This window comes from Vigna unguiculata, chromosome 7 (genome assembly GCF_004118075.2).
Source record: "Vigna unguiculata cultivar IT97K-499-35 chromosome 7, ASM411807v1, whole genome shotgun sequence".
Lineage (NCBI taxonomy): Eukaryota > Viridiplantae > Streptophyta > Magnoliopsida > Fabales > Fabaceae > Vigna > Vigna unguiculata.
The window spans coordinates 17915905-17941479 of NC_040285.1; the positions used below are offsets into that span (position 1 = coordinate 17915905).

Below are 25575 nucleotides of genomic sequence, written 5' to 3' on the forward strand. Positions count from 1 at the left end.
AGTCATCACCTGGAGGGACTTCCCTCATCGCCAGGCGCTTGCGTACCAGTAGCCCTCTAAACCCACAACTATCGCCTGGCGGCTCTAACCCACCGCTAGGCGATGCACCAGTACTGCGAGACATACTAGTTTTTCCACTGCATTCGATTTTACCAAGTAATCCCAGTTCCTTAATGCATCACCCAGTGCTCAAGCCCACAAGATTCATTCAACCCCATTGAGAATTGTCCTTAACTCTCTACATATTTGAATCTCTAAGTATTCACTCTAAAACTTTCCTTCTATGTTTATATGCACTAGACTACAACCATGAAACACATCACTTATATGTACTAAGACTTACCTCTCTTGTACTTCAGACACAATACCTAATACACAGATCAACCCACACAATTTACTTCAACCTTTAGTCCAATTCCACCATTAGTTATTTCCATGTCCCATTAATTATGCCCCCTCTCCAATAGTCCAAAGTACTACTACTTTGTTTTTCATACAATTCCTACTAGTCTTACCTTGACACTACAATAAAACAACTCATGTTCTCTGCCCATAATTTCAGCTCCTCCAAGTCAACTCAAGTATGCAATAGTTACTCAATTCTAAGTTTAAGTCAACTCCTTAGTTCATACATTATTTTTCTCCCATTAACCATACAAAAACATCCTCAAATCCATCCTTCCAGTTCCATTTAGGACTGCAACAGAACCCAACCCCAATGCCTACCATCACAGCCACGCAGTAAAGGACCTACCGAGTTGGCACGTAGCGGCAAGCCTCGTTCTGTCAGGCGGTACATGACATTCTAGAGAAATTCCAGAATTTCGAGCACCTTCAAGCCTCTTCTGACAATTCTTTGTCTATCTTCGTAGTTCGCACATGAATATGGTTACAAAGATTCAATTATTCAACTTTAAATATATCCGACCACAAATCTGATACAATTCAATCATAATTATACTCAAGTCATCCAAAACCCCCAACTTGTCAACCCTAACTAATATACTTAACCATTTTCATTCTCTTCTAGTAAAACCATAGAATCACAATTTTGTTCTTATTACACTACAGAAATCAATTCAATGAATCATTCCCCAAACCCTAACCATGTTACCATAATCGAGTGCTTCCCATTCAATCCCTAAGATTCATACACACAGGTAAACATTCATAATATAACACCTCTCATAATTTCACATTTTACACATGAACGATTCAAGAGAATCCACTCAAGTACATAATTCATATATATACTCATCAATCACACATCTATATTATATATATATATATATATATATATATATATATATATATATATATATATTACATTCACCAATCAAGGCCATACTAGCACTTAAGCACACTTAGTCATCCATTAATAGTCATACTATTAGGAAATTAAAACAACCAATCATGAGTGATGTATATATCTAGCTACATACATCCAATGCAAATCTACACCGATCAAAGTGAGTAACAATATGTTATGAATTGCCTGTTAAAATTTCACCTAAATCGAACGGTTAACGAATCGGGAAACACAATTTTACAAAAACTGCACAAACAAAAAAAAATGTGTAGCGCCTAGCGCCCAAAATTCAAGAGCTTGGCGCCTAGCGGTATAAAACCTGCGCCCAGAGGTTCCTGCTGCGCAAAAAGTATGAAAAATAGCGCTTTTGCACAATGTTCGCATCGTCTGGCGAAGTCACCCTTACCGCTAGGCAGTTCATCACAGAAAAACCCAGAATTGGATTATCACTCATGCGTCGCTTAGCGGCACATTCAAAGCTGCCAGGCGGTTTCTGGGAATCTTTCCAGAAACTCGAAAACACCACGATTTGGGATTATGCAGGGCATCATGATCATACATTACAATACAAAACAATCATAAAGCATGTACATACGTGAAGGAACTCCCCTAACCTAGTTTCCTTGCTTAAGCGTTGGAATGTTTTTCAAGCTCTTGTGCACCACCAAACAATCAACCCTTGTCTCCTTCCAAGCTTGCTACCAACTCCTTGCTATCCTCTCCAAAAATTCAGAATACTCTCCTCTTACAACTCTTTCCTTTGGTAGCTCCAAAAACCCTCTATTTCTCCTCAATTGGTCACTTAATTAGGGGTTAATGAAGGTTGATAATCAGCAAACGAAATTTGGCATTTACTTAGCTTAATGGTCATTCAATGATTATTTTATGATGGTTTTCCAGCCCTCCCTTGGAGGTTGCCCATTCAGCTAGGGTTTCATCTACCCTTTCACCTTCATTCTAAAAATAAAATTGACAAAAAAGAGCCTAATTTGGTTCCACCAAGGTTCAAACCCATAACCATTCCAATGTCATATCAAAGCACAACCATTCAACCAATTCATATTTCGTGATAATTCATATAATTCTATGATTACATTATCACTCAACATGATCACGCATATTATTAAAAATAATAATAAATTAAATAACACACAACTGACATACATAGGACTTGAACCCAAGGCCTCTCACACAATTAAGTACTCTCAACCACTTTGATGCTTCAAAGGTAAGATTGATGGGTTCCTTGAGTTGAGCTCGGAACGTATCCCTTGAGTTGAGTTCGGGATAGGGGTTAAGCACGTACATTCCTCGAGTTGAGCTCGGAATGACATCCCTCGAGTCGAGCTCGGGATGGCGGATGAACACGAGGAACCCTTGAGTTGAGCTCGGGTTGGCGAGTGTTGCCGGTGTGAATGTGCTGGTTGTGGCCAGTACGGATGGGTCCAGATAGATTGCCCTCCTCAGTAAATCGTTGACGAGTTTGGTAGTCTTAGGACATTACGGACTATGTTCGTATTTGGGAACTCCACCTGGCGTTACGGTGTATGATCTGTGGCATTGGTTCCCACACGTGCTCTGTCGGTTGTGGCCGATAGGTTTGGCGCAAATTACCTTGGGGTTATCACTAAAAGAGGTAGAACACGAATGATCTGGTTGTGGCCAGATGATAGAGAATAGAGAAGGGGATTGTATTTTGGTTCTTTGTAGAAAATATAGTTATATAGTTTGTTATATGTTCATTACTATGATGTATGTTGATTTCATAAGCTCACCCTATCTGCTTGTGTTTGACGATGATCGTGTACGCGGTACAAGTGAGCATAGGATGTTGATGTAGGTGGTGCTGGTGATGCTTAGACACGTAGCGAGGGATAACATGGGAATATATTACTATGTTTTATTGATTTTAGTTTTGGAAATGATATGTAAACTTTTGAGAGATATTTGAATATTGTTTCACTTTATAAACTATGGAACAATGTTTATTTATACAGTAATAAAAGTTTTAAATTCCCCGCGCTTTTGGGGAATGAGGTTTATTCATAAATGCGATGTATTTATGTTTTGTTATTCATTTTTATTACTTTATTTATTTAAATCTGTAATATCCAGACGGGATGTTACATCATACATGTCAAAATTAAATGCCATAAAGGCTCCCACTACCCGCATTTATTAATTAATTATTTATTTAATTAATTAATTTTCACGAGTCTTACACCAAGCCAAGGTCCGGGGCAAAATGATCAAGTTTGACCGTAAGGCATTAAACACTTTCTTGAGGACACATGTTTTTCCTGCTGATAGGAACACACATTGTGGAGATTTTTTGAATGAAGAGAAGGACTTTGAGGCCATTGCAACATGATTGTGCATTCCTGGCGAGTCCTGTGTGATTGGTGTTTTTGACACTCTTGTTCGCATTTTGAGCAAGCATCTAAACTCCTTGGCATAGATGTGGAGTGTTTTCTCATATAACAACATATCTCCTAATACTCACACATCATATATCAATCTTGAGCGATCATATTTGATTTTTGTGATCATGAGTGGTATTGAAATTGATATTGGAGTTGTCATATCACAGGAGATTACCCTCATTGCGAGTAATGCTACCAAGTTCAGTTTTCCAGCACTCATCACAGCCTTATGCAAGGCTAAAGGTGTTGTTTCAAACACACCAGTATTGATTTGCCTCCAACCCCCATCAATAGTCGGTTCATTTCTAAACATTTTATGAACCTAGAAGTTGATCATGTTCATGCACCTAGAGCTGTTGCTCGCTCTCGTCCACCTAGAGCTATTCTAGGCAGCTATGAGTAAAATGTTTGCGAGATAGGAGGACATTTGGGATAGCCAACAAGCAATTCGACGTAGCACACCATGTCTCATGGACAACTTGCATAAGTTGTCTTTGGCTGTTCTAGACACTCTAAATGACTATTTGATGACTAGTTCCCAGTTTGATTTATTGGCCTTGGGGCATGCCAAAATCTTAGTGGAGGGTGTTGCTGCTACTAACTTTGTTGACTCTGAGGATGAGGATGATGATGGTACTAATGGTGTAGATGATGCTGATGATGTTGTTGAGGAGGAGGTTCCTCCTGATGATGATGCTTAAGATGTGTTGTGTTTAAGACTCTGTTTATTTGTTTAGTGATGTGTAGTTTTGTTATGGGTTTAGTACTTTGTTTGTCTAATATCATTGTTAGTTGTGGAGTTGATGTTCATGCTTATGTTTGTAATGAAATTGTGATCTCTCTTCATATAACCTTGCATGATCTTGGGTTATTTGCTTGCAACTTTGAATGATTGATGAAGTGTTGATGTGGTTGCAATGTGATTCAATCCTTATCCAAAGTGAAATTTGACTCGATGAATGAGATATTTGAGTGTTTACATAATGTGTTCGGTGAGAATGCTAGGAAGCTATCATTGCTATGAAGTTAATTTTTGCATGATTCTTTGAATGCAATCACACACACTTGGTTAGGGGTGAAAAAGGCAATTGTTAGTTGTTATGAAATGAAGCTACTTGGCTAATTAGCTAACCTTTGTGCATATTGTGAAACCATTTGTGAACCCTTGTGAAATTTTATCTTACCTTACACCATGGAATAAGAGAACAAGTTTTATGTTGTGAACATGGGTATGAGTTGAGATTAAGTTTGTGGGAAAGATGTGATTGAGAAATGAGGAGTAAGTTGCTTGAAAATCTTAAATTGTGATGATTGAAAAAGCTCAACATTCTCAATGAAAATTAAAAATGTGTGTTTGTTGAAAAAAAATTAAAAGAGAAAAAACAAAGGAAAATTAATGAAAAGGGTGCATGAAATAAAATTGTGAGGTTGAGCTATGAAAAGAATATGGTGGATTGGATTGTTTGTTTATGGGGAATGAGGATGTTCATGAATGTTTATACATATAATTATTCTCATCTTCCAAGATGATTTGATTCCTTGAAAAACCATAATTTTTTGTAGCCAAGCCAAGTTTCAAGCCTAGAAAGACCTTTTGATCTAATTCAATGTGTGAGAAGTGTGTGAATGAGATGATGTGCAAACATTTTATAGATTAGTTTTATGGTATGCTAGTTGTGAGATTATGTGGCTAACACATGTGTGAGGAAACACCGACTTTTGTGTGACTAAGTAATTCTCATTGTTGGTAGTCATATATAATTTTGGATTGAGGAACAGATTTTCATGGAAGCACCTTATCATATCTTCTTAATTTTGAGAAATGCAAGTGAATTGTCTTTGATATGTGTAAAGGGGATAATGTTATGAGATCATGTGTCTTTGGTTCATTTTAAGTATGGTGTTTTTTGTTTCATGTGTATGTACAATTAGGTTTTCTTTTCACGAGGACATGAAAAAGTACAAGTTTGAGGGAGTTTGATAAGTATGAAAAATACTTATTATTTATATTTGATTGGACCTCTTAATTATATTCATTCATGTGTTTTGTGGGAAGTTTTAGGTTGTTTTTAGGTTTCCTTTAGATTAGGTATATTTTTTGTTTTATTGGAGATTATTGTATAGGAGAGTGAAGGATTGAAGAAGAAGTGAGGTTGTTTTGTCAGAACCTTATTACCCAGCGAGCGTGCCAAGTCGCCCAGCGAGTAAGTCATCTCGCCGAGCGAGAGGACAATTTTCTGAAATGGTTATAGTTTCGAAAGTTACACGAAACTGACATGTTGGAGTGTGGGAACATGATAGACTAAGGGAAAATAGGAGAAACGCCATTCTAGGGCAAGGAGAACTCAAATCACTTCATTCATTCCATCAATGTCATCCATCTTTTGTTCTCTAAGTGCCTCGGAGTGACTAAACTCCTCATTCATTGGGATTGGATGTAATGAACTTATACTCTCTGTAATTTTCCTATGCAATGTAATCTATTTTTGTTCATATGTTTTATCTCGATTATTAATGTGCATGATGGAAATCTTTGCTATTTAGTTGTATCTAATTATTGGGAAATGAATTGGAACATAACCTTGGATAGAACAACCATGAGATTGGGTTCAAAGAATAAACGTAATCTCTAGGTCATTCTATACATCAAATCTTAATGCAAGTCATGTGTTAAAATGGTTAAGGAATTAATGTTTTGGCATATTTGACTTAAAACTTACTTCTAAGGAATTATGGGCTAGTATGCTTATGATGTGGATGTTTGAGCAAGATAGAGAGATTGTGTAGCAAATATATCGTTAGTATGGTTCATGAAATCCAACCTTGGTGAAGTCTTTCCTAAATTCTTCCATAACTTTAGTGTTTATAAATTTTGCATGCTTATCTTAAATTAAACCAATCTTTAATGTTGACATCATTGCTAAAATTAGTAAATAATTACAATTGGATAAATGAACACAAATCCCTTGGGAAAACGATACTTGGACTTCCATTTTACTTCTTGTAACGAATTGGTACACTTGCCAAAGAGTTAACAGACGTGAGCGGCCGAACAGATACTAAAAGAAATGAAAAAAACTTTATGATTTTTAGAATAAGATAGTTATGAATAGTAGAAAATAATATCGCTTAAGCAAAAGGCCAAAGTTAGGTGTAAAAAAAATGCATACAATTTAGAGAAAATATAAGAATAATGAAATGCATAAATCAAAAGAAAAATAAAGATAGTGACATACCTTCTAAACTTTTCAATTCCTCTACTTCTCCATTAATCTCACTCTTTTGTTAACTACCTTTTCTCCTTATTTTTTTTTCTTTTAACTCTACCTCCTTCCCTAAGATTGTTGTTTTTTCCCCAACAGAAGTAGAAATCAAGTGTGTCTATGTGAGTGATTATGATAAAGAAAGAAAGTGAGAGGTGTAAAAAATATTTTCCTTTTTTTTTGTCTGATCCTTTTTCATATGACAAATTGCGTATTTATATTCACACATTGCAATATCAATGCAATCTCAACCTTAATTGTAATGAACAATATAAGGAAGAAATTGGTCATGATAGCAACACATTACGAGAATCAAATTGCAGCAAATTAGAGCACAATATCAATCATCATTAGTAATATTAATTATAATCATTAGAAGAGGTAATTCTTTTAATTATTAAAATCATATCAATATTCTCTCTATCAGGAACAAAGGGTAGAAATATGTTGGGTGGTTTGGCTCATGAGAAGGAGTGTGATAATGAAAAACAATTTGGGCTCTTCTTGTTTTCATCTCTCTATTTTTTTATTTTTTTTGCTAAAATTAAATTTTGAAAATGTTTGAACATAATTTTATTTCACTTTTTTCTTATTACCTAAATACTTATTATTTTTATTTATTTATTTTATTTTTTATTTTTATTTGTTTTTGAAAATAAATTTATTCACCCAGACAAAATTGAGTGTTGACACCATTATTTGTTAAAAATAATATTTTTTTTTCACATTAGCATACCCTTTATTTTTTATTCTTACCACCCCTCTTCTATTTTAAAAAGAAGCCTAATCTGTACTTCTACCCACACCCCTGTTTTCTTCTTTTCTTCACCATCAAAAACCCTCTCCAATTGTTGAAGGCCACGTGTCCCCCATTTTTTTTCTCTCTCTCTCTCTCTTAACAGAAAAACACTAGCGCATACACTTGACCATTCACTCACTTTCCTCACCTCAACTCATGCGATACTCACGCAATACACACACCTCAGTTCGCAACACATTGATTCACACTCAGTCACACCTCACCAACACTCACCATACATTCACTTGTTAGGTTTAGAATAAATTTAAATGAATTAGTGGTTGAAGTCTTAATAGTAGTTAATGAGTTAACTATTGTGAGTAGTTAATAAGTTAGTCGTTGTGGGTAGATAATGTACTACTCATTGTGGGTAGTTAATGTACTAGCCGTTTGTAGGCGTTTTGAGTAAAATAGTAAAAAATATGAGTCTATAAATTGTATTATGAATTCCATGAATGAACAACAACAATAACAACAAAAGGAGGTGAATCAAGTTTTTTCACAAGAATACAGAGTTGTTGTTTACAAAGCGGTATCAAGAGTTAGTTAACTTGTGCATCTGAGTGGGGAAAAAAAGGTAGAGCTTAGGTGTTTGAAGAAAAAAAGAGTGAGATGGTTAGTCTTATAAATAGTGTGCCCCTGCCCAAGTTGACAAAGGCGATCAACTATGACAACTAGCATTTAAAAATGACGGCTCTTCTTGGTTCCCAAGAAAATTGGAAAGTGGTTGAAGATGGTTTTAATGAACCAACCAACACAACGAATTGGTCAAATTCCCAATTGAAAACGTTGAAAGCAATGTGTGTGAAGGACAAGGCAACTTTGAGAAGATTGCAAGTGTCAAATCTTCAAAAGAAGCATGGGATATTTTGGAGAAGGCTTATAATGGGATGATCGGGTGAAGTAAGTGCGACTCCTAACACTCAGGGGCGGGTGGGAGAGCATGAAGATGAAGAAGATAAAAGGAGTACATGAAGATGAAGAAGACAAAAGGAGTACATGAGTACATTATTCAGGTTGAAACCATGGCGAACCAACTTGCTAGAAACGGAGAGACGTTGCCTGCTAGTCGAGATGTGGAGAAGATTTTGAGGTCGATGACCGATGACTTCGAGAATGTGGTGTGCGCGTTGAGTCCAAAGACTTATTAAAGCTCACAATTGAAGAGCTTGCAAGATCTTTTGAAGAACACTAACAACGAAAGAAGAAGAAGTGTGAGTCACTTGATCAATTACTCCAAAAGAAGATGTCAATTAAAGATGAGAAAACTTAAAACACTCAAGGTAAAGGACAATACCGAGGAGGTATAGGAAGTTGTCCTGGTGGTAGAAGCCAAGGACAAGAAGAAGAGAAAGAACAATTCGGTCCACAAAATTGGTATGGAAGAGGACGAGGTCCATTGAGAGAAGGTCAGTCGAGTAACTCAAATGTTGAGTGCTTCAATGTGGCAAGTATGACCATTATGCAAAGGACTGTTACTCATACAAGTGTTTTAGTTGTGGTAAGGTCGAAAATTTTGTCAAAGATTGTTGGTCTAGGAATGGAAGAGAAGAGACAACCAACCTCGTAAAAGAAGTAGAAGAACAAACGTTGTTGATGATGGCGCATAGCTTGGGGGTCAAGCACAAGTAAGTGGTGAACTTGGCAAGAAGATCGAGTAGCATTGGGAATTCAACAAGAAGGTTAAGTATAGTTAATCACTCGACAAGACAGTCGAGTAGGGTGAATAGGTCGACAACTCAAAAAGCTTGGTGGGGAGCCTAGGTAGCTCAGTAGAGCATGTAGATAACTTAGATAAGTTGGTGGAGCAAGTTGAGAGCTTAGATAGCTTAGTGAGGCGTTTGGAAAGCTCATTGGTGCATTTGTACAGTTCAAATAGCTCATACATGTGGAGACAAACTTGTTATTAAAAGGTTAAAGATTGCAAAAAGTGATTTGCAACAAAGAGTTGAAAAGGAGGTTAGAGACAATTCAATTTTGCAAGCAAACTTAGAGAGAAAGAAGCATATTTTGTATAAGCGACACTTGGAACTTGAATAAGATGTTTCAATTTTGCAAGAACAGTTGCAAGTAGAGATGGATCTGAGAGCTCATTGGAGGTACAAGATGAGAAGTGAGGACTTGCAATAGATGAGTAGATAGATGCGATTGAGCAACAATACGTGGGAATTTTCAAGTCCCTCAGAAGGAGGTAAGCCCATTGAAAAGAATCTAGTTAATAACAAGTTTGCTACTAAGATAACAAGGAACCCAATGAGTAATAAGTCGACCAAAGAGAAGAATAAGTCGACCAAAGAGAGGAACAAGTCCAAAGAGAAGATAAAGTCGACTACGGAGAGTGATGAGATGCCTCTAACCAAGGGACCTACAACAAGAGCAATGGCTAGGAGGATACAAGAGGAATGGGTCTCCAATGCACACATAAGGCCCAAGATGAACTTTACATGGGCCAAGGAAGATGTGAAGACCTAGCCTAGGACTCTTTGTTTGTAAATATTAGAATATGGTTTATTTTTGGGCCTTGTATTTTGGGCTTTGTAGAATAGGTTTTGTTTGGGCCATGTATTGGGCCTTGGAGGGTTTTTGGGCCTTGAAGAGAATTGGACCAAAGAAGAGTTGGGCTTGAAATTAGCTCAACAAGAGGGAGAGCGCATTTCAAGAGGAACTAGATCCTTCTTGCTCCAAGCTTGGTCACCAAGCTTCTCTTATGCGCCTAGAAGCAAGTTCCTTGCGACTTGCTAAGGTGGCAAGTCACACTTGCCTCATGCTCTCTTTTTGGCTCCAAATACCACATTCTAGATTCTTTTTCCCTCCATTTTTCTAGACCACTTGGCTCTCCTTTTCTACTATAAATAAAGAGCTTATGACCATTGTATTTTCATTCATGAATATAGTAGAGAAACTCTGTTGAGATGACTCCAGACTCCTCTCTTTTTGTGAATCAACTTAGGCTAGAGTTCTCCTTCTTGGTTTCCTCTAGCCCCCTTCATGGCCCAACCTCACTTGAGAGCTTCTCCAAACACCATTGTCGCATCACTTCTCCTCTCATTTTCTAGCTTTTGCACCTTCATCCTTCTCCATGGAAGCCTCATCAATTCCGCATGGCTTCTCCTTGGCTTCCTTACTCTTGAAGATGGACTCATCAAAGAGAGAGAACAAGCAGAATATAGCGAAAGCAAAGTTATCCATGAAGAAAGCAAAGAACTTGACTATTCATGAAAGAGACATACACAATGTGAAAAGGGTTACTGCACGTGGAAAGTCGAGTTGAAGAATAGAAGAACCGAGACGAAGGATAAAGGAACCGAAATGAAAGATAAGAGAAACATTTATGTTTAGGGGAGAATTTTGTTGGATTTAGAATAAAATGAAATAAATTAGATGTTGAAGTCTTAATAGTAGTTAATGATCTAATCATTCTGAGTAATTAATAAATTAGCCGTTGTAAATAGATAATATACCGGCCATTGCATGTACTTAGTGTAGAGATTGTTTGTGGTCTTTTGGAGTATAATAAGACATATGAGTAATTAAATTTGTGAATTCCATCGATGAAAAAAAAAAAAAGGTGAATCAAGTTTTTTGAGTTGTTGTTTACATCACTGACCATTGAGGGAGGGAAGAGAAAACGGACTCGAGTCAACATACACAGACCCCCACCATTCACTCACCCTGGAGGGGATCTACAACGCACTTGCTCCTTCTTCCCCAATTTTCAGCTGCATCGGGAGGGGCCTCATTTTTTCTCCCAACAGAAAATCGTTCACTCTCAATCTTCTTCTACACACTCCACACATAGATAAACTTCTTCATCACCTTCTCCTTATTTCTTCCATCAGAATCGCAAACAACAGAGTCCACACCAAACCCTCGTCGGACTGAGTTATTTCCCGTCGCCACAGCCACCACTGCGTGCACTCCACCGCAAACACTCACCGGATCGGATTTTGGATTTCGACTCTGAGTCGTGCACGTCTTCTGCCTCAGCTCCGCGACAGCCACCACACGAGCTCGCTCTCCCTGCATCCACGGGTTCGAGCCACTGTGCCCTCTTCCAGCGATACTCGCCCCTGCTCCACCCTGAATCCTCTAGGGTCGTAACCCTTGGCTACAGCAGCAATTTTAGGCGAAGCTCACATTCTCTCTGTTTCAGCTACATCACGAGTCAATAAGGAGAGCACGGGGTTTCTATTCACAGTACCATCCTATCCCTCTCCTTCTCTTTTGCGTTTTCCTGTTGCTTTCATTTGGAATCCCAACTGGAATGATTGGGTTGATTTGGGAACGATGGTGGAGCTTATGGCCCAGCGGTGGTTATTGTTGTTGGGATAATGAATTTGAATTTATTGAATTAATTGTTGAAATGGGTATATAATTTTGTTTGGATGATTGAACGGTGATGGTTGACTAATGATAACTAATTATTGATTATTGGTTGTAAGAGCATTGTGTGCTTCTCAGTGATGAACCTGTTACAATGTTGTTTCTGATCCTGTGTTGATTCGTTTCTGTTTGCATTTCTGATAGTTGCTATTAACTTGATTAATTGAATTTGGGTTACCTTGTTCCTTGTTTTGGTTCGTGACTCGGTTGGTATTTTCTGATTGTGCTTGGGAATCATTGGGTTATAATATATGTACATTTGTATTCGGCTTGATGAGCTAGAGTCAGTACTGCTTGTGTGACATGAGTGAGGAAAATGGCTGTGAAAAAGAAGGATGAATCGCATTGGTATAGATTTAATCCTATAATTGATTTGTGTGGAATAAGCATTCTGTTAATTGTTAATTTGAACGCACGCCCTTGCTGTTTTCCTTAATTGAGTTTTCAGTTTACAATTGTGGTTTGAATGAGTTTATGCATTCTTTGGGCTATGTTTATGAGGGAGTAATTAATGAGTTAAATTCGGATCGTTGGTGATTTCAATTTCGTTTAGAATGCTTGATTGTAGAGATGTTCTTAAATGCCAAAGCTGTTGAGATATATGCTTATTGTTTGTGCTGATTTCTCCAGAGCTTTGTGGGTTTTGTTTGTGAATTTTGAATTCTTTTTTTTGTTTTGGGTGTTTTTAGAGTTGACACGGTGATGTATCATAAGGTGTAAGCTGAAACAGGGGTGTGTGACTTTGTGATTAAACGTGATGCCCATTGATTATCATATTACATTTTAATTGATGTTACATAGGGAAATGGAATTGATTGCGCTCATGTGATGTTCTGGAATTGGAGAGTGAATATAGTTTTTGGTTTATTTTGTTTGATGGCTATGTTTGCAACTTTTAGTTTCATTGTAAGTTCACGTTGGTGTGCAGTCCATGTTCATTACTGGGTTTTGTGATCACGTTTGTAGGTTCTGACTGTGGGGTTATAAGCTGCTCAATATTTGTTTTGTTTCAATCAATTTCTAGGTTCACATTTTACTACAAAATTGAGTTTACGTGGCATTTGTTGGATTTGATGGCTGCAGTGCTTTAGTTTGAAAATTTAGATGAAATTTTGAATCCTAAATTTGATTGAACTGATTTAATGGTTGGACTAATTGTCGATTAACTTTTGGTTATTGATGGAGTGTATGGTTTATTCGAACCAAGTTTAAGCCCATATTTTTTACATTAAAAATCCGATCTTAGTTTACTAGTATTTTGAAAATTAGTATTAGGGTTTCTTTCTTCCGCTCGTTGCACCCCTATTTCATTCCTGCACCACTTTAATTATTGTTTTGGTTTGTTCTTACTCCTCACACTCCCAAATATGTTAACTTGCACCCTTATGCATTTTGTTTGTTATTTACTCATTTTAAAAGGTAGAGTACTCAAGCAATTGTCCGAATCAGTCTAGTACTTAATACCTTTCACTTTAAATAGACAATCAAAGTATGTTTTAAAAGGTATGGCATGAAGTTAAAACTCAAATTTGATTGACTGGTATAATGTGTGAAGTATTAGTTTCCCTGATTTTGGGGATCTTGATTGGGACATTTTGTACAACTTAGAATTTAAGATTTGATGTTCCTCTACTCAATCCTTTGACTAATTCTTACTGATTCATTTAATGGAGAGGAAATTTTCCATCTTTCCATCTTAACGTATGATTTGTCACTTGTTTTTGTTGAAATATCAAATATAATTGACTGACCACAAATTAAAACTAATCTCAAAGTGGATCAGTAATTGTATTATGGATGTCTTGTGCGCTTTGATTATTTCATATCTTATGTAGGTATCAAACCATTTCTATCCCATTCTCTTAAAAAGGACAAAACGAATGGGGTTGGGTAGGCTTTTAAAATCTCTGATTCTAATCTTTCTAATTTTTTTCTTGGAATAGATGGCAGAGCTGGCAACTGAGAAACATGTTCGCTACATATTATCAGTTGAAAAGGTTTGCTTCCTGTTTATACATTCTTTCGGAAAAGAAGAAGAGTGTCTTAAGTTGATTATCACAAAACATGGATGACTTCCAAACTCTTGTTTTATGCTTAAAAGGTTGGATGTGCTCATTTTCTTTTTACACTTTCTTTATTTTTCCAGAGGAAAGATAATTTTGAATCTGTGGTAATGGAGCATCTAAGAATGAGTGGGGCATACTGGGGCTTGACTGCCCTGGATCTTCTGGGAAAGCTTGATAGCGTTGATGTTGATGAGGTTACTTCATGGTTGCTGAGTTGTCAACATGAGTCAGGTTGTTCAATGTTTAATTTATTTCCTTACTTTGTATTTGAGATTATTTTAAGCATCAGTATTATAGATAATTTCTTATGAGATCGTGTTGTTGTGAAGGGGGATTCGGTGGAAATGTTGGTCATGACCCGCACATCTTGTATACACTAAGTGCAGTGCAGGTGTTGGCTCTCTTTGATAAGATGGATGTTATTGATGTAGATAAGGTGACAAATTGTATCCTTACACATATTGATGAAGGATTATCTTGTTTCTTTTTAAGATTATTGAATATGGTGTGAGTTGATTAAGAAAGCTAAGTGAAATCCCCACTAGACATTAAGATAGTAAGCTATCTAGATGTGAAGGTTCCTTTCACAAAGCTCAAGAGAAGAAGATGATGGATTGATTCAAAATTAAAAGGAAATGGAAAGCACATAAACCATAGAAAACCAAGAACAATTAAAGGAAGAAGAAAACATAAAATGGAAAAGAAAGAAATGGTAAAAATGTGAGAAGCACGCCACTACAAGGCTAGGCTAGAAGCCATGGCAACCTTGAAGATGAGTGGATGTGTGCCGCCACTTGCTATGCAAGATAAGGCTTAAAAATATTCACTCCCTAGGAAAGAAACTCTCACAAATGGTTGAGACACAAGAGTGTTTTTACTTCAAAATGTTCAACCCTTTTACATGTCTAGGAGCACCCCTTATATAGAAGAGTTTAGGGGCCTCTAAGCAAATAAAAGATACTTAAGGATGTCTCTACAAAAACCTAACCCTAGCTTCTAGAAACTAGGTCAAATAATGTTACAAAAATGAGAGACAAAAGAGCTAACTATGGTGTGTGCAAGGCTAATTTCGTTCTAGTACAAAAGGAGACAAAGAATGTGTCTCATATGTCTCCAAAAAGTGGCCATAGTATGCTAAAAACAAAGGAGACCAAAGGTACATAGGTACACTTGCTTTATGCCTTTTTCTTTATGCTTTATGCCTTTGCTTTACTCTCTCCTCCACATCATTTATGCTCTCCAATCACCATGCGCCACCTAGCATTGATTTCTTACTCCTAATTAACCTACAAAGCAAATAAACATAAATTAGCATGTTGGCTTAAGTCAAGTCAACTATAGTCAACAAGTCAAACCTAGTCAAAGGTCAACAAGTCAACTAAAGTTGATTCAACTAAGTCAACTTAGGAAATCAAAAATAACAAACACAAATGAAAGGGATGAAGGATTAGTGAACTTCCTTTCTAAACATGCTTAGTCTTCTTAAGCATGTGCCTCCATCCTTGGTTGGGGTCAATCCTTCATCACATATTGACTGGTTTTGAAGGTCTTATAATCTGTATTCACAAATATTTTGCAATACAGAAGAAACTTTGTTCTTTTTTCAATTTTTTGAAATAGTATATTTCTGTGTTTTATTAGGAAACTTTAGTTGGCTATCATGCTGTGCTTTTTAGAAAGATAATTGAAAAGACTTTATTGTGATTTTGAGTGGAGTTTGATGGATTAGTTACTAAAATTACATCAGTGAAACAAGTATACTGGATCCTTGTTACTTAATATCTGTCAGATATTGTTAGCCTGCAAAATGAAGATGGATCCTTTTCAGGGGATATGTGGGGTGAAGTTGATACGCGGTATTTTTCTTAAGTTCCTTATTCATTATTGAGCATGTAAGAGCTTACTGTATTTTAAACTAAAAAATCCACTGAATTGTTTGTCTTAGGTTCTCATATATTGCTATTTGTTGCTTATCAATATTACATCGCTTGGATAAAATCAATGTGGAGAAAGCTGTGAAGTACATTATAAGTTGCAAAAATATGGATGGTGGTTTTGGTTGCACTCCTGGTGGGGAATCTCATGCTGGTCAAAGTATGTAATATTATCATGATCTTTATTTAAATTATTAATTTGTCTATCACTTACTCAATGAATGTACCAATACTATTGTTGCCTTCAACAATTATGTTCTTTACTTCTTCCCCACATGAAGGGCATAATTTGAAATTGGAATATATTCATCCATCATCATCTGGAATATATTTCTTATAAAATATTTGTTTTTCCTATTGTCAGTATTTTGTTGTGTGGGAGCCCTTGCCATAACGGGGTCACTAGATCTTGTTGACAAGGACCTACTGGGTTGGTGGTTATGTGAGCGACAGGTTAAATCTGGAGGTCTGAATGGGCGTCCTGAGAAACTTCCTGATGTGAGTAAATCTTTTCAAATTTACATTTATTGCTTTATGTGATATGCTCATTTCTCTTACTAGGTTTTAGATCATCTCAGGTCTGCTACTCGTGGTGGGTTCTTTCTAGCCTCACCATGATTGATAGAGTTCATTGGATCAGTAAGGAGAAGCTTATAAGGTTTATCATAGACTGTCAGGTTAGTCGTTGAATGTCTTTACGCTGTTTATAAATCTGCATATTTTTTTTTTTTTTTTTTTTTATTTTCGTGCATAAACTACTGTCAGGTAAGTATTTCTGAAATAATTTGTATGTTGAAACTGTAAGGACACAGAAAATGGTGGGATTTCAGACAGGCCAGATGATGCTGTGGATGTATTTCACACATTCTTCGGGGTGGCAGGTAAGAGTACCTCTTATCTTTTTTATTGTTTTTTTGTTCCATTTTTTGTGCTAAAATCTTGTCATCTGGGGATTCCTTGCTTAATATGGGAACCACCCTACCTCTTCCTTTCACATGCATTGAGATTACCCAATTTGGGAAAGGTATTGGCCTGTCACTTCATTCACCTTCCTTTCCAAAGAGTGATGATAAACCATTTTTCCAATCATAAGTTGTGAATTTCTGTTGCTAGCTTCATGTTTCAGATAAGATTAACCATACTAGTTCAACATGCTTATTATGTTAATGTCACATTAGAAGTGCATATTTAATGTGATTCGATTTTTTAAGTAGTTGTTTGGAAGGCTTAAGTGAGCACTTGTGTGAATTAATAGATTTTCGTTGTTACATCCTGTCTCACTTTTCAGTGTCTAAAAAGATGGATGTAGCTTATAGCCAGAATCCCTATTTATCCATGACGAGAACGTTTTTGCTTTTATTCATGTGTTTCTTATTCCATTCATACTAAAAACAGGGACGTTGAATTTTTTTTACAGGACTTTCACTACTTGAATATCCAGGAGTGAAACCGATAGATCCAGCTTATGCCTTACCTGTTGACGTTGTAAATCGAATTTTCTTTAGGAAATAAGAGTGAAGTAGTTCAGTTCGATGATAATTATGACTCACTCTTGGGAGTTGGATCTACCACCCTCGGTGCAAAAATAGTTAATTATGTCCTAATCAAAATGTTTACATTTTTTAGCTTCTTTAATTAAATTGCTGTGATACGAAAAGGATTGTTCGGTGTTGTAGTTTTATAATTTTATGTTTGGATAGGTTAAAACAAGAAAATTTTATAATTCTTGTTTAGTTTTAAATTATCTGTGAATAGAAGAGAAGAGAAAAAATACTTTCATGTTCCGTAAAGTTTTAATATATATTATAATTGGTAATTCTAAAACTTTATAGCATGTTATTGTTTTTTTATGCAAAGATAAGATCCTTAATTATTTTATATTGGCAAACAAGTTATTGTATAACTTAATATGCCGAAAATATATTATAAGTATTTTAAGTGAATTATTTTCTAATAAAAGATTAAAATGTTATAAATAAATTATTGAATGAAAACGTATAAAGTAATGTCATAATTAACTTAAATTGCTTATTTAGAAAAATAGTTATCGTAATTTAAAATTAGTTATTGTAATTTAAAATTCATTATTGTTTTAAATATATTAATTAGGCTTTGATATCATATGATGAGTCTATTTTCATGAGATGGAAGTCTTGTGAATATTGTGGAGGCTTCCATGGAATGGATGAAGGTGCAGAATGAGAATGGAGAGATTCTCGAGTGATGTTAGGCCAATATTCAAGGAAGAGGGTTAGAGGAAGTCATTAAGGGGAACTCTAGTCTAGTTTGATTTTCACAAGTCCTAAGCTCTTTATTTATAGGAGAAAAGAGTTAGGTGGTCTAGAAAAAATGGAGGAAAAAATGATTTAGAATGTTGTATTTGAAGCCAAAAAGAGAGTACCAGGATGGTTTGACTTATCAACTAAGCAAGTCACATGGGACATGCTTCTAGGTGCAAAAGAAGAAGCTTGGCCAACAAGCTTGACACCAATTCTAGAAGTTTCATGCATCTTCCTCTAAGGTCCATTAAAATGGACCTAAATCCCTCTTGGTCTGCAACACTTTCAAAGTCTAAAAACCCTCCAAGGCTCGATATATGGCTCAAAGAAAACTTTATTCTATTGGGTCTAAAATAGAAAACCCAAAATTAAATCTTAATCTAGTACTTAAACAATGTTGTCGAAAAGATAAGAGCTTGGGCCCTCTCAACAATTGAGGTCCACTCTTCTTGTCTGCACTTGGCTAAGGTTGTGGCATTTGTCATCATCCCCTCCCTCTTTCGAAGGATTTGTCTTTAGATCTACATGATTCTTCTTGACAACAACCTTTATGAGTGGTCTTGTTGTGTCTTCCTCCTCTAGGATCAAAGACCATCCTGCAACAAACACCAAATAAAATTGGAATTAAATTCAATACCATAGGCCAAATATATCCATTTGAAAAACTAAAAGCAGGCCTTTTGTTAATTTTCAAAAACTTTCCTTGAGTACTTTCAAGTCCTACTTTCCTCCAAGATCAAAGATCATGCTACAACAAACACCAAATAAAATTGGGATTAATTTCAATACCATACAACAAATATATCCATTTGAAAAACTAAAAGAAGACCTTTTGTTAATTTTCAAAAACTTTCCTTGAGTACTTTCAAAGCCTACTTTCCAAAAGTGCTTTTGTTCACTTTGACTTAATTTTAACCTAGAAGGTAAAACAACTCAAGATGTAACTTTGAAAAATCCAAAGAGAAATTTAAAACATTGGAGGGTGGAGCTAAAGTTGAAAAATTTCAGTGGAAAAGTTTGGAATAAAGAAAGAAGTATTAATGAATGGAGAAGAGTTTGAGGATTGAAAGACTTCCTTTAACATCTTAGTTTCAAGTAGTATTGAGGAAGTGGAAGGTACCCTCATTAGGACTTTCTCCTTTTCTCTTCTCTTACTCTTTTATTTTTCTCTCTGTTCTTTCTCTTCCATCTCTTTTCTTATCTTCTTTTCATGATATCTTCTTTGCTCCTCCTCTTTCTCTCTTTGTTCTTCCTTTCTTCTCTTATTTTTCGGTTTTCTTTTCCTAAACTTTTGTTGTATCCTCTCATCTTTTTGTTTTAAAATTCTAAGTTCCTTCTTTAGAATGACAAGTTTTGCCTCTCTTTTAATCTTCTCCTTTTCTTTTTGTATGGCCTCTTACTTTCTCCAAATTTGGTAAGAAGGATCCCTAGACATGTTTACTATTTTTGGAATTTTTGGTTTTAAAAACTAAGTTCTAATTAAGAAATTCTAAAGAAGAAGTAGATAGCAAACTTCTTGAATTCTCTTCCAGGAAAGAGAGGTGAATCACTTGGATTGCTTATATACTAAGTCTTTCCTAACAAAAGGAACTCAAAGAATGTTACACAAAATTTCTAAAGTAAAATTAGACACACTAAACAATTAAACAAAAACAAGAAATTGAAACTAAGCTATGCGGCCTAATTGGTAAGGCTTGTTATGGCAAGACACGTTCACCGTCTACTAGCGCTTTACTATTTATTTTAAAAATTCTAATTAAGAGATGAGAGAACACCTGAGGCTCCCTCAAGACACTTAATTAGTCCAAGAAGATATAAGAAAAGAGAGCTTAAACAAATACGGTGCAAAGAAAATACAATCACAAATTGGGGCAAAAATAAATGGTTTTCAAGTGTTTCACTCCACTATTTTCTTTTGGCTTACTCAAGTGTTCCACTTTTGCTTCCACCTCCTAAGATGCTACCTTGAGTATTTGGTTACCTCCAAAGATAACTTCCACTAAGAATGTAATACCAAACCAAAGAAGCTAAGAAAGAAAAGCAAGAAAAAGCTTAAATGAAAGAATTGGTAAACTGAAATGAAATATATGTGAAACATACACAAAGATTTAACAAAGAAAGACAAACTATAAATAAGTTAAGAAACAAGGTAAGCACACAAAAGAATTTACCTAAGAAAGGTGCTATAATGGATTTGCAAATTAAAAACAGAAAGCAAAATGTAATAAACTACAAAGAAGCTTGTTCCAATCTCAATATTGGACCCAAAACAAGTGAGTTAATCCAATTTTGTTAAGGCCAATTGAAAATAGACTAAAGCAGCCTGAAAAATACACTTTAGTATGATTTTTCACAATGTTGTCAAACAGAAAACAGAAACAAATGCCTTCACTTCAACTGTTTATGATTTTTTCATTTCTCAACATTTTTCTTTGATTCTTTTTTTTTTCGTGAAGGTTTTACACAAATTATATTTCACACAGATCTGAATTTTCACTTCTCAATTAATTGTGATAAATCAAACAAAATAAGTGTGCAGTTTAAAACATATTACTGAAACAGAAAATTGCAATTGCTAGTAATGTTTCTAGTATAGTAGCCATTTCTCTTAATCTTTTGCCACACTTCTTTTTGGCACTTTTTCTTTATTCTTTTGGTGTTTTTTTTATCTTTTTTTTTTTACAGTAGCACTTTTAGGCATTAAAATAGAATCATCACTACCAAAGCTTCATCATGTAACATGTATTTTGGAAACAAGATAGAATGAAATTTAAGGAAGAAAACATTGAGATTAGAAATTTGAATCAAACACAATAGAAGCCTAACTTTAAGGAACTTGCTAAGAATTAATTAACAAGTAAGAACTTAAATGCAAAAAAAAATAAAATTAAAAGCACTCAAAGCACATTAGAAGCCGAAAATGAAAGGAAACTTAAGTGATTAAGCAAGCACAAGGAAAATTCTCATTGGACATTAAGATAAACCAAGGTTATCTATATGTGAAGTTGCATTTCCAACGTTTCAGGGGAGAAGAGAAGGTCTATTTATAAGCATAAATACTGTAGTAAAATAGCCATGAAAACACAACTAAAGAAGCATAAATTGAAAAGCTAAACAATGGAAATTAAGACATAATTAGACCACACATTACTCTAGACAAAACATATGGATTAGAAAATTAAAATGATTCAAAATAGATCAAATAGAAGATGAACAAGACTCAAACAAAAATGTAAAAGCCATATAAATTCACCATGGTTGAGCTCTTCGACACAATAGTCGAATGGTTCTAAAGGAACAATGGTAAGAACTACATAACCAATGAGCTGAATGGAAGAAAAACAAGAAGACAAGCAAAGAAAGTAGCGGACAACACGAAAATTGAAAGAAAACAAAGAAGATGAACTTATCTCTTGAAGAGAAGCTTGATCAACCAAAGCTCTAGATACCACATGATGAGTCCATCTTCATGAGAGGAAGCCTTGCACATAGTGTGGAGACTTCCATGAAATGGATGAAGGTGCGAAAGCTAGGAAGAAAGAGAAGGAGAAGGTTCAACTATGGTGTTTAAAGGATGTTCTGAAGTGAGGTTAGGCCAACACTCAAGGAAAGAGGCTAGAGGAAGCCACTAAGGGGAACTCTAGCATAGTTTGATTCACAAAAGAAGAGTAGTTTGGTGTCACAACTCAAGGAATACCATTATGAGCCACAACTCAAGGAATGCCACATCAATGTCCATCCTTAAGGTATCACCCAAAGCCTTGTAGACCATGCACATACAAAGAAACAAGCCACAAGTTGTGTAAAACTCTAAGTCTCATTATGCACCTGAAACTACTATTCCAAGTACATCATACCAATACTTGAACATGGACCCAGAATATACATGCTTCCATGAACCTGCCTGTTTGTGGTCTTCTCTACGAACCTCCCCGCTCGTACTCCAACTCTACGAACCTTCCCGCCCGTAGTCCAACACATGTGATCCAATAGCTACAAACCTCCCCGCTCACAGCAATCCTCAAGTGTGAGCACGAAAAATACGAACCTATCTACTCGTATCCTTACATGAGAGCATCATAATATGAACCTCCCTCCTCATATTATCATGTGTTCACCACCAGCCATGAACCTACCCGCTCATGATACATTCAAGAATCTCTAAGTCCAAGCCCAACATCATAAACACGCAAAACACAAGCCAACAAAACACACTGCTCTTTGCGCTATCGCCTAGCATTGCCTAAGCATCGCCAAGCGACATTCCAACGCAAACCGCTTGACTAAACCTGGTTCTAGACTGCCTGACGAGTATCACACGCCGCTGAGCACTACGCATCTTCAGAGTTTGCTGTTTGACAGTAGTCGCTTGGCAAAACCATTCTTGCCGCCAGGCCCCACGCGATTCCATTGGTCGCTATCGCCTAGCGGCTTGTCCCGCGCCACCAGGCGCTATACCAGTAGAGTTAAGGCTACTGGTTTTTGGCACTTTGGACAGGTTCTTAATGAACCCAAACAATCCACAGGCAATCTGAAACATCAACCAAACTTATCCAGTCATATTAGTATGACTAAATCACAATTCATCACATTCATATACCCAACGAGTTCATAGTTGAGATTATACCATAACTTAATTATTAATAGAATTCACTACATATCACATGCATCAATCCCCTATATATTCAAATATATACTCCACCATTTAAATTCATGATAGCATTCAATTTCAAGTTATGAATAATACATGCTCATATCAAATATAAAGTAGTAGCACTCTAACAACTTAAACACATGATTCTATGCACCAATGCAAATTAATATAACACTTCACACCTCTTATGCAACAATTTCCTTTATATTGATACACATGAATTCACCAAAAAACCCATTCTCAACATGTGACTAACCCAAAGGTATATTGAAATCCATGGAGACTCACAACAAGACCTAACCATGCTTCCAACTCATGCATTTTAAGGACCTCTAAACCAGAAATCATGTGTATCATATATCTCCAACTACAAAAATCCAAATTAAAATCACACCGTACAAAATAAAGAGCAACATGTTATGAACCTGTTGTCAAAATTTCAGCTAAATCGGACGGTTAACAAACTGAAAAATGCAGTTTTACAAAAATTACGTAGACCAGAAAAATAGGTAGCGCCCAGAAGTCAGGAACCTGGCACTTGGTGGTACAAAACCAGCACCCGACGATTCCTGTTGTGCGTAAAATATGAAAAACAACATTTTTGCACATACTTTGATCAATTTAAAGGCACTCAAACATGCAGAATTTAACAAAGGTTTATCCATCATGCATTAAACTACCCAAAACCAAAGGTGCATGTTTAGATATGGCAAATAAACCTGTCCTTGTGGGTATTGCCCGAACCCGTCCCCGTTTTGACGGGGAATCCCCATATTGATTGGGTATGGGGAATCCCTGACTTTTCAATTGGGTATGGGGATGTACAAATCCCCGCCATAATACCCGTCCCCGTCATATCTCCGTCCTCGTTTAAATTATTAAAATATTCACAATTTTTTAAGTAACTATATATATATATATATATATATATATATATATATATATATATATATATATATATATATACTTTCCATTTTTTACTTTTTCTAATTATTTGGTTTGTCATGAAACTCATTCACATCTCTAATATATTTTTCAACTTATCATAACCTTTATGTAATTATGTTAAAATGATGTATGTCAATTAAAAATATTTTATGTCTCACATTTGAAAATTTCTATTATTTTTTTAATATTTTTATTTATTTTATATTTTCCTTTCACCTGAGAATGTTTAATACTCTCAAATTAAGTGTTTAATAGCATAAACATTTCATTTACTAGGTAATATAAAAGAATCTTTACTTATTATATTAATTTTTGTTTCATTTGAAGAACTATTTTGTTTTGTTAAAACAATTTTTGTTATTTCTCAACCATTGAGTATATATGTTGATATTTGAAAAGTTTTCTTAGATCTCTAATGTATTTTTCATCTTATCATACCCTTAATTATAAATTTGTTAATTTTTTAATATTTTTATTTGTTGTCTATTTTCATTATATATAATACTATTTCAATATATTTTATCTAGTTATTTTTTATTTTCTAACACATTATCAACAATACTATAATTTTTTAACTATAATTGTATAAATGACTTTTATTTACTACAATATAAAAATTTAATGTAATTGTCATGAATATTTTTTATCAACATCCAACATATATTGGAGTTCAGAAGATACAAAATCTATGTTAAAATTTTATTATTATGTTTATTATTTGTTCTTTGCATCATTTTGATCAAATGTGTATTATAAATTTTATTAGTGTCTAAAAAGGAGATTCATTAGAATTTAAAAAATTGAAGTAAACAAACATTTAAAATATATTTTAATTTGAATATTTGTTTTCCTTTTATATTTTTTAAAATGTATTTTTAAATTTTACGAACTAGATTTCATTAATGTTTGCAAATTTAATAAATGTTTTGGTTCTCATGAAATTTTATTTGGTATTCTAATCTAAAACGTAAACAATTATAATTATTTCAAAGTATTTGATATCGAAGAAACAACCATCGTCCTAATATTGAATATTTGATAATATTATGTTTACTTTATCGTAATTTTTTATTATTTTATGAAAATTAATTAAAATTAATATTGAAATGGAAAGAAAACGAGTATGGGTATGAGTATGAGATTATACCCGTTATCCGATGGGGATGGGGATGGAACAAAAGTTTGATACCCGTTGGATTTGTGGTATGGGATAGCGAAACTTGTTCCCGTCCTGTCCCGTTACCATCCCTATGCATGTTCAAACAAATTCACAAAAACGAACCAATCCAGTTCGTATTGCCTGGCGGACCTTCATTGTTGGCAGGTGGTTTTTGGGCAGAACCCAAAAACTAAGTTCAAACATCATGTATCGCCTGGCGGGCCTTCATTGCCACTAGGTGGTTTTTGGAAAAATTCTAGAAACACGAAAAACCTAGAAAATTGATAGAACCAAAAGCCCACATGGATTTCATACATCATACAATTATATAATATTAAAGATTAAGGCACAAACTCTC

The 25575-nt window shown here is 35.2% G+C and overlaps 1 protein-coding gene across 4 annotated transcripts; it reads left to right on the forward strand.

Annotated features, from left to right (window-relative positions):
• The first annotated feature begins 11356 nt into the window (after positions 1 to 11356).
• Positions 11357 to 18001, forward strand: LOC114192317 (geranylgeranyl transferase type-2 subunit beta 1-like). Of its 4 annotated transcripts, none has more exons than XR_003606094.1 (10): positions 11357 to 11991; positions 14121 to 14174; positions 14324 to 14474; positions 14573 to 14689; positions 16033 to 16099; positions 16189 to 16337; positions 16542 to 16675; positions 16746 to 16854; positions 16983 to 17058; positions 17595 to 18001. XR_003606094.1 is itself a non-coding variant. In XM_028082007.1 (10 exons), the coding sequence occupies exons 2-10, from the start codon at positions 14121 to 14123 to the stop codon at positions 17622 to 17624; spliced, it is 870 nt and encodes a 289-aa protein (XP_027937808.1). In that variant the 5' UTR covers positions 11357 to 11991; the 3' UTR covers positions 17625 to 18001. The 4 variants fall into 4 exon arrangements, 2 of the variants coding, with proteins under 2 accessions (XP_027937808.1, XP_027937806.1); XR_003606095.1 differs by having other exon boundaries at positions 16990 to 17058; XM_028082007.1 differs by having other exon boundaries at positions 16756 to 16854; positions 16990 to 17058.
• Positions 18002 to 25575: the final 7574 nt, after the last annotated feature.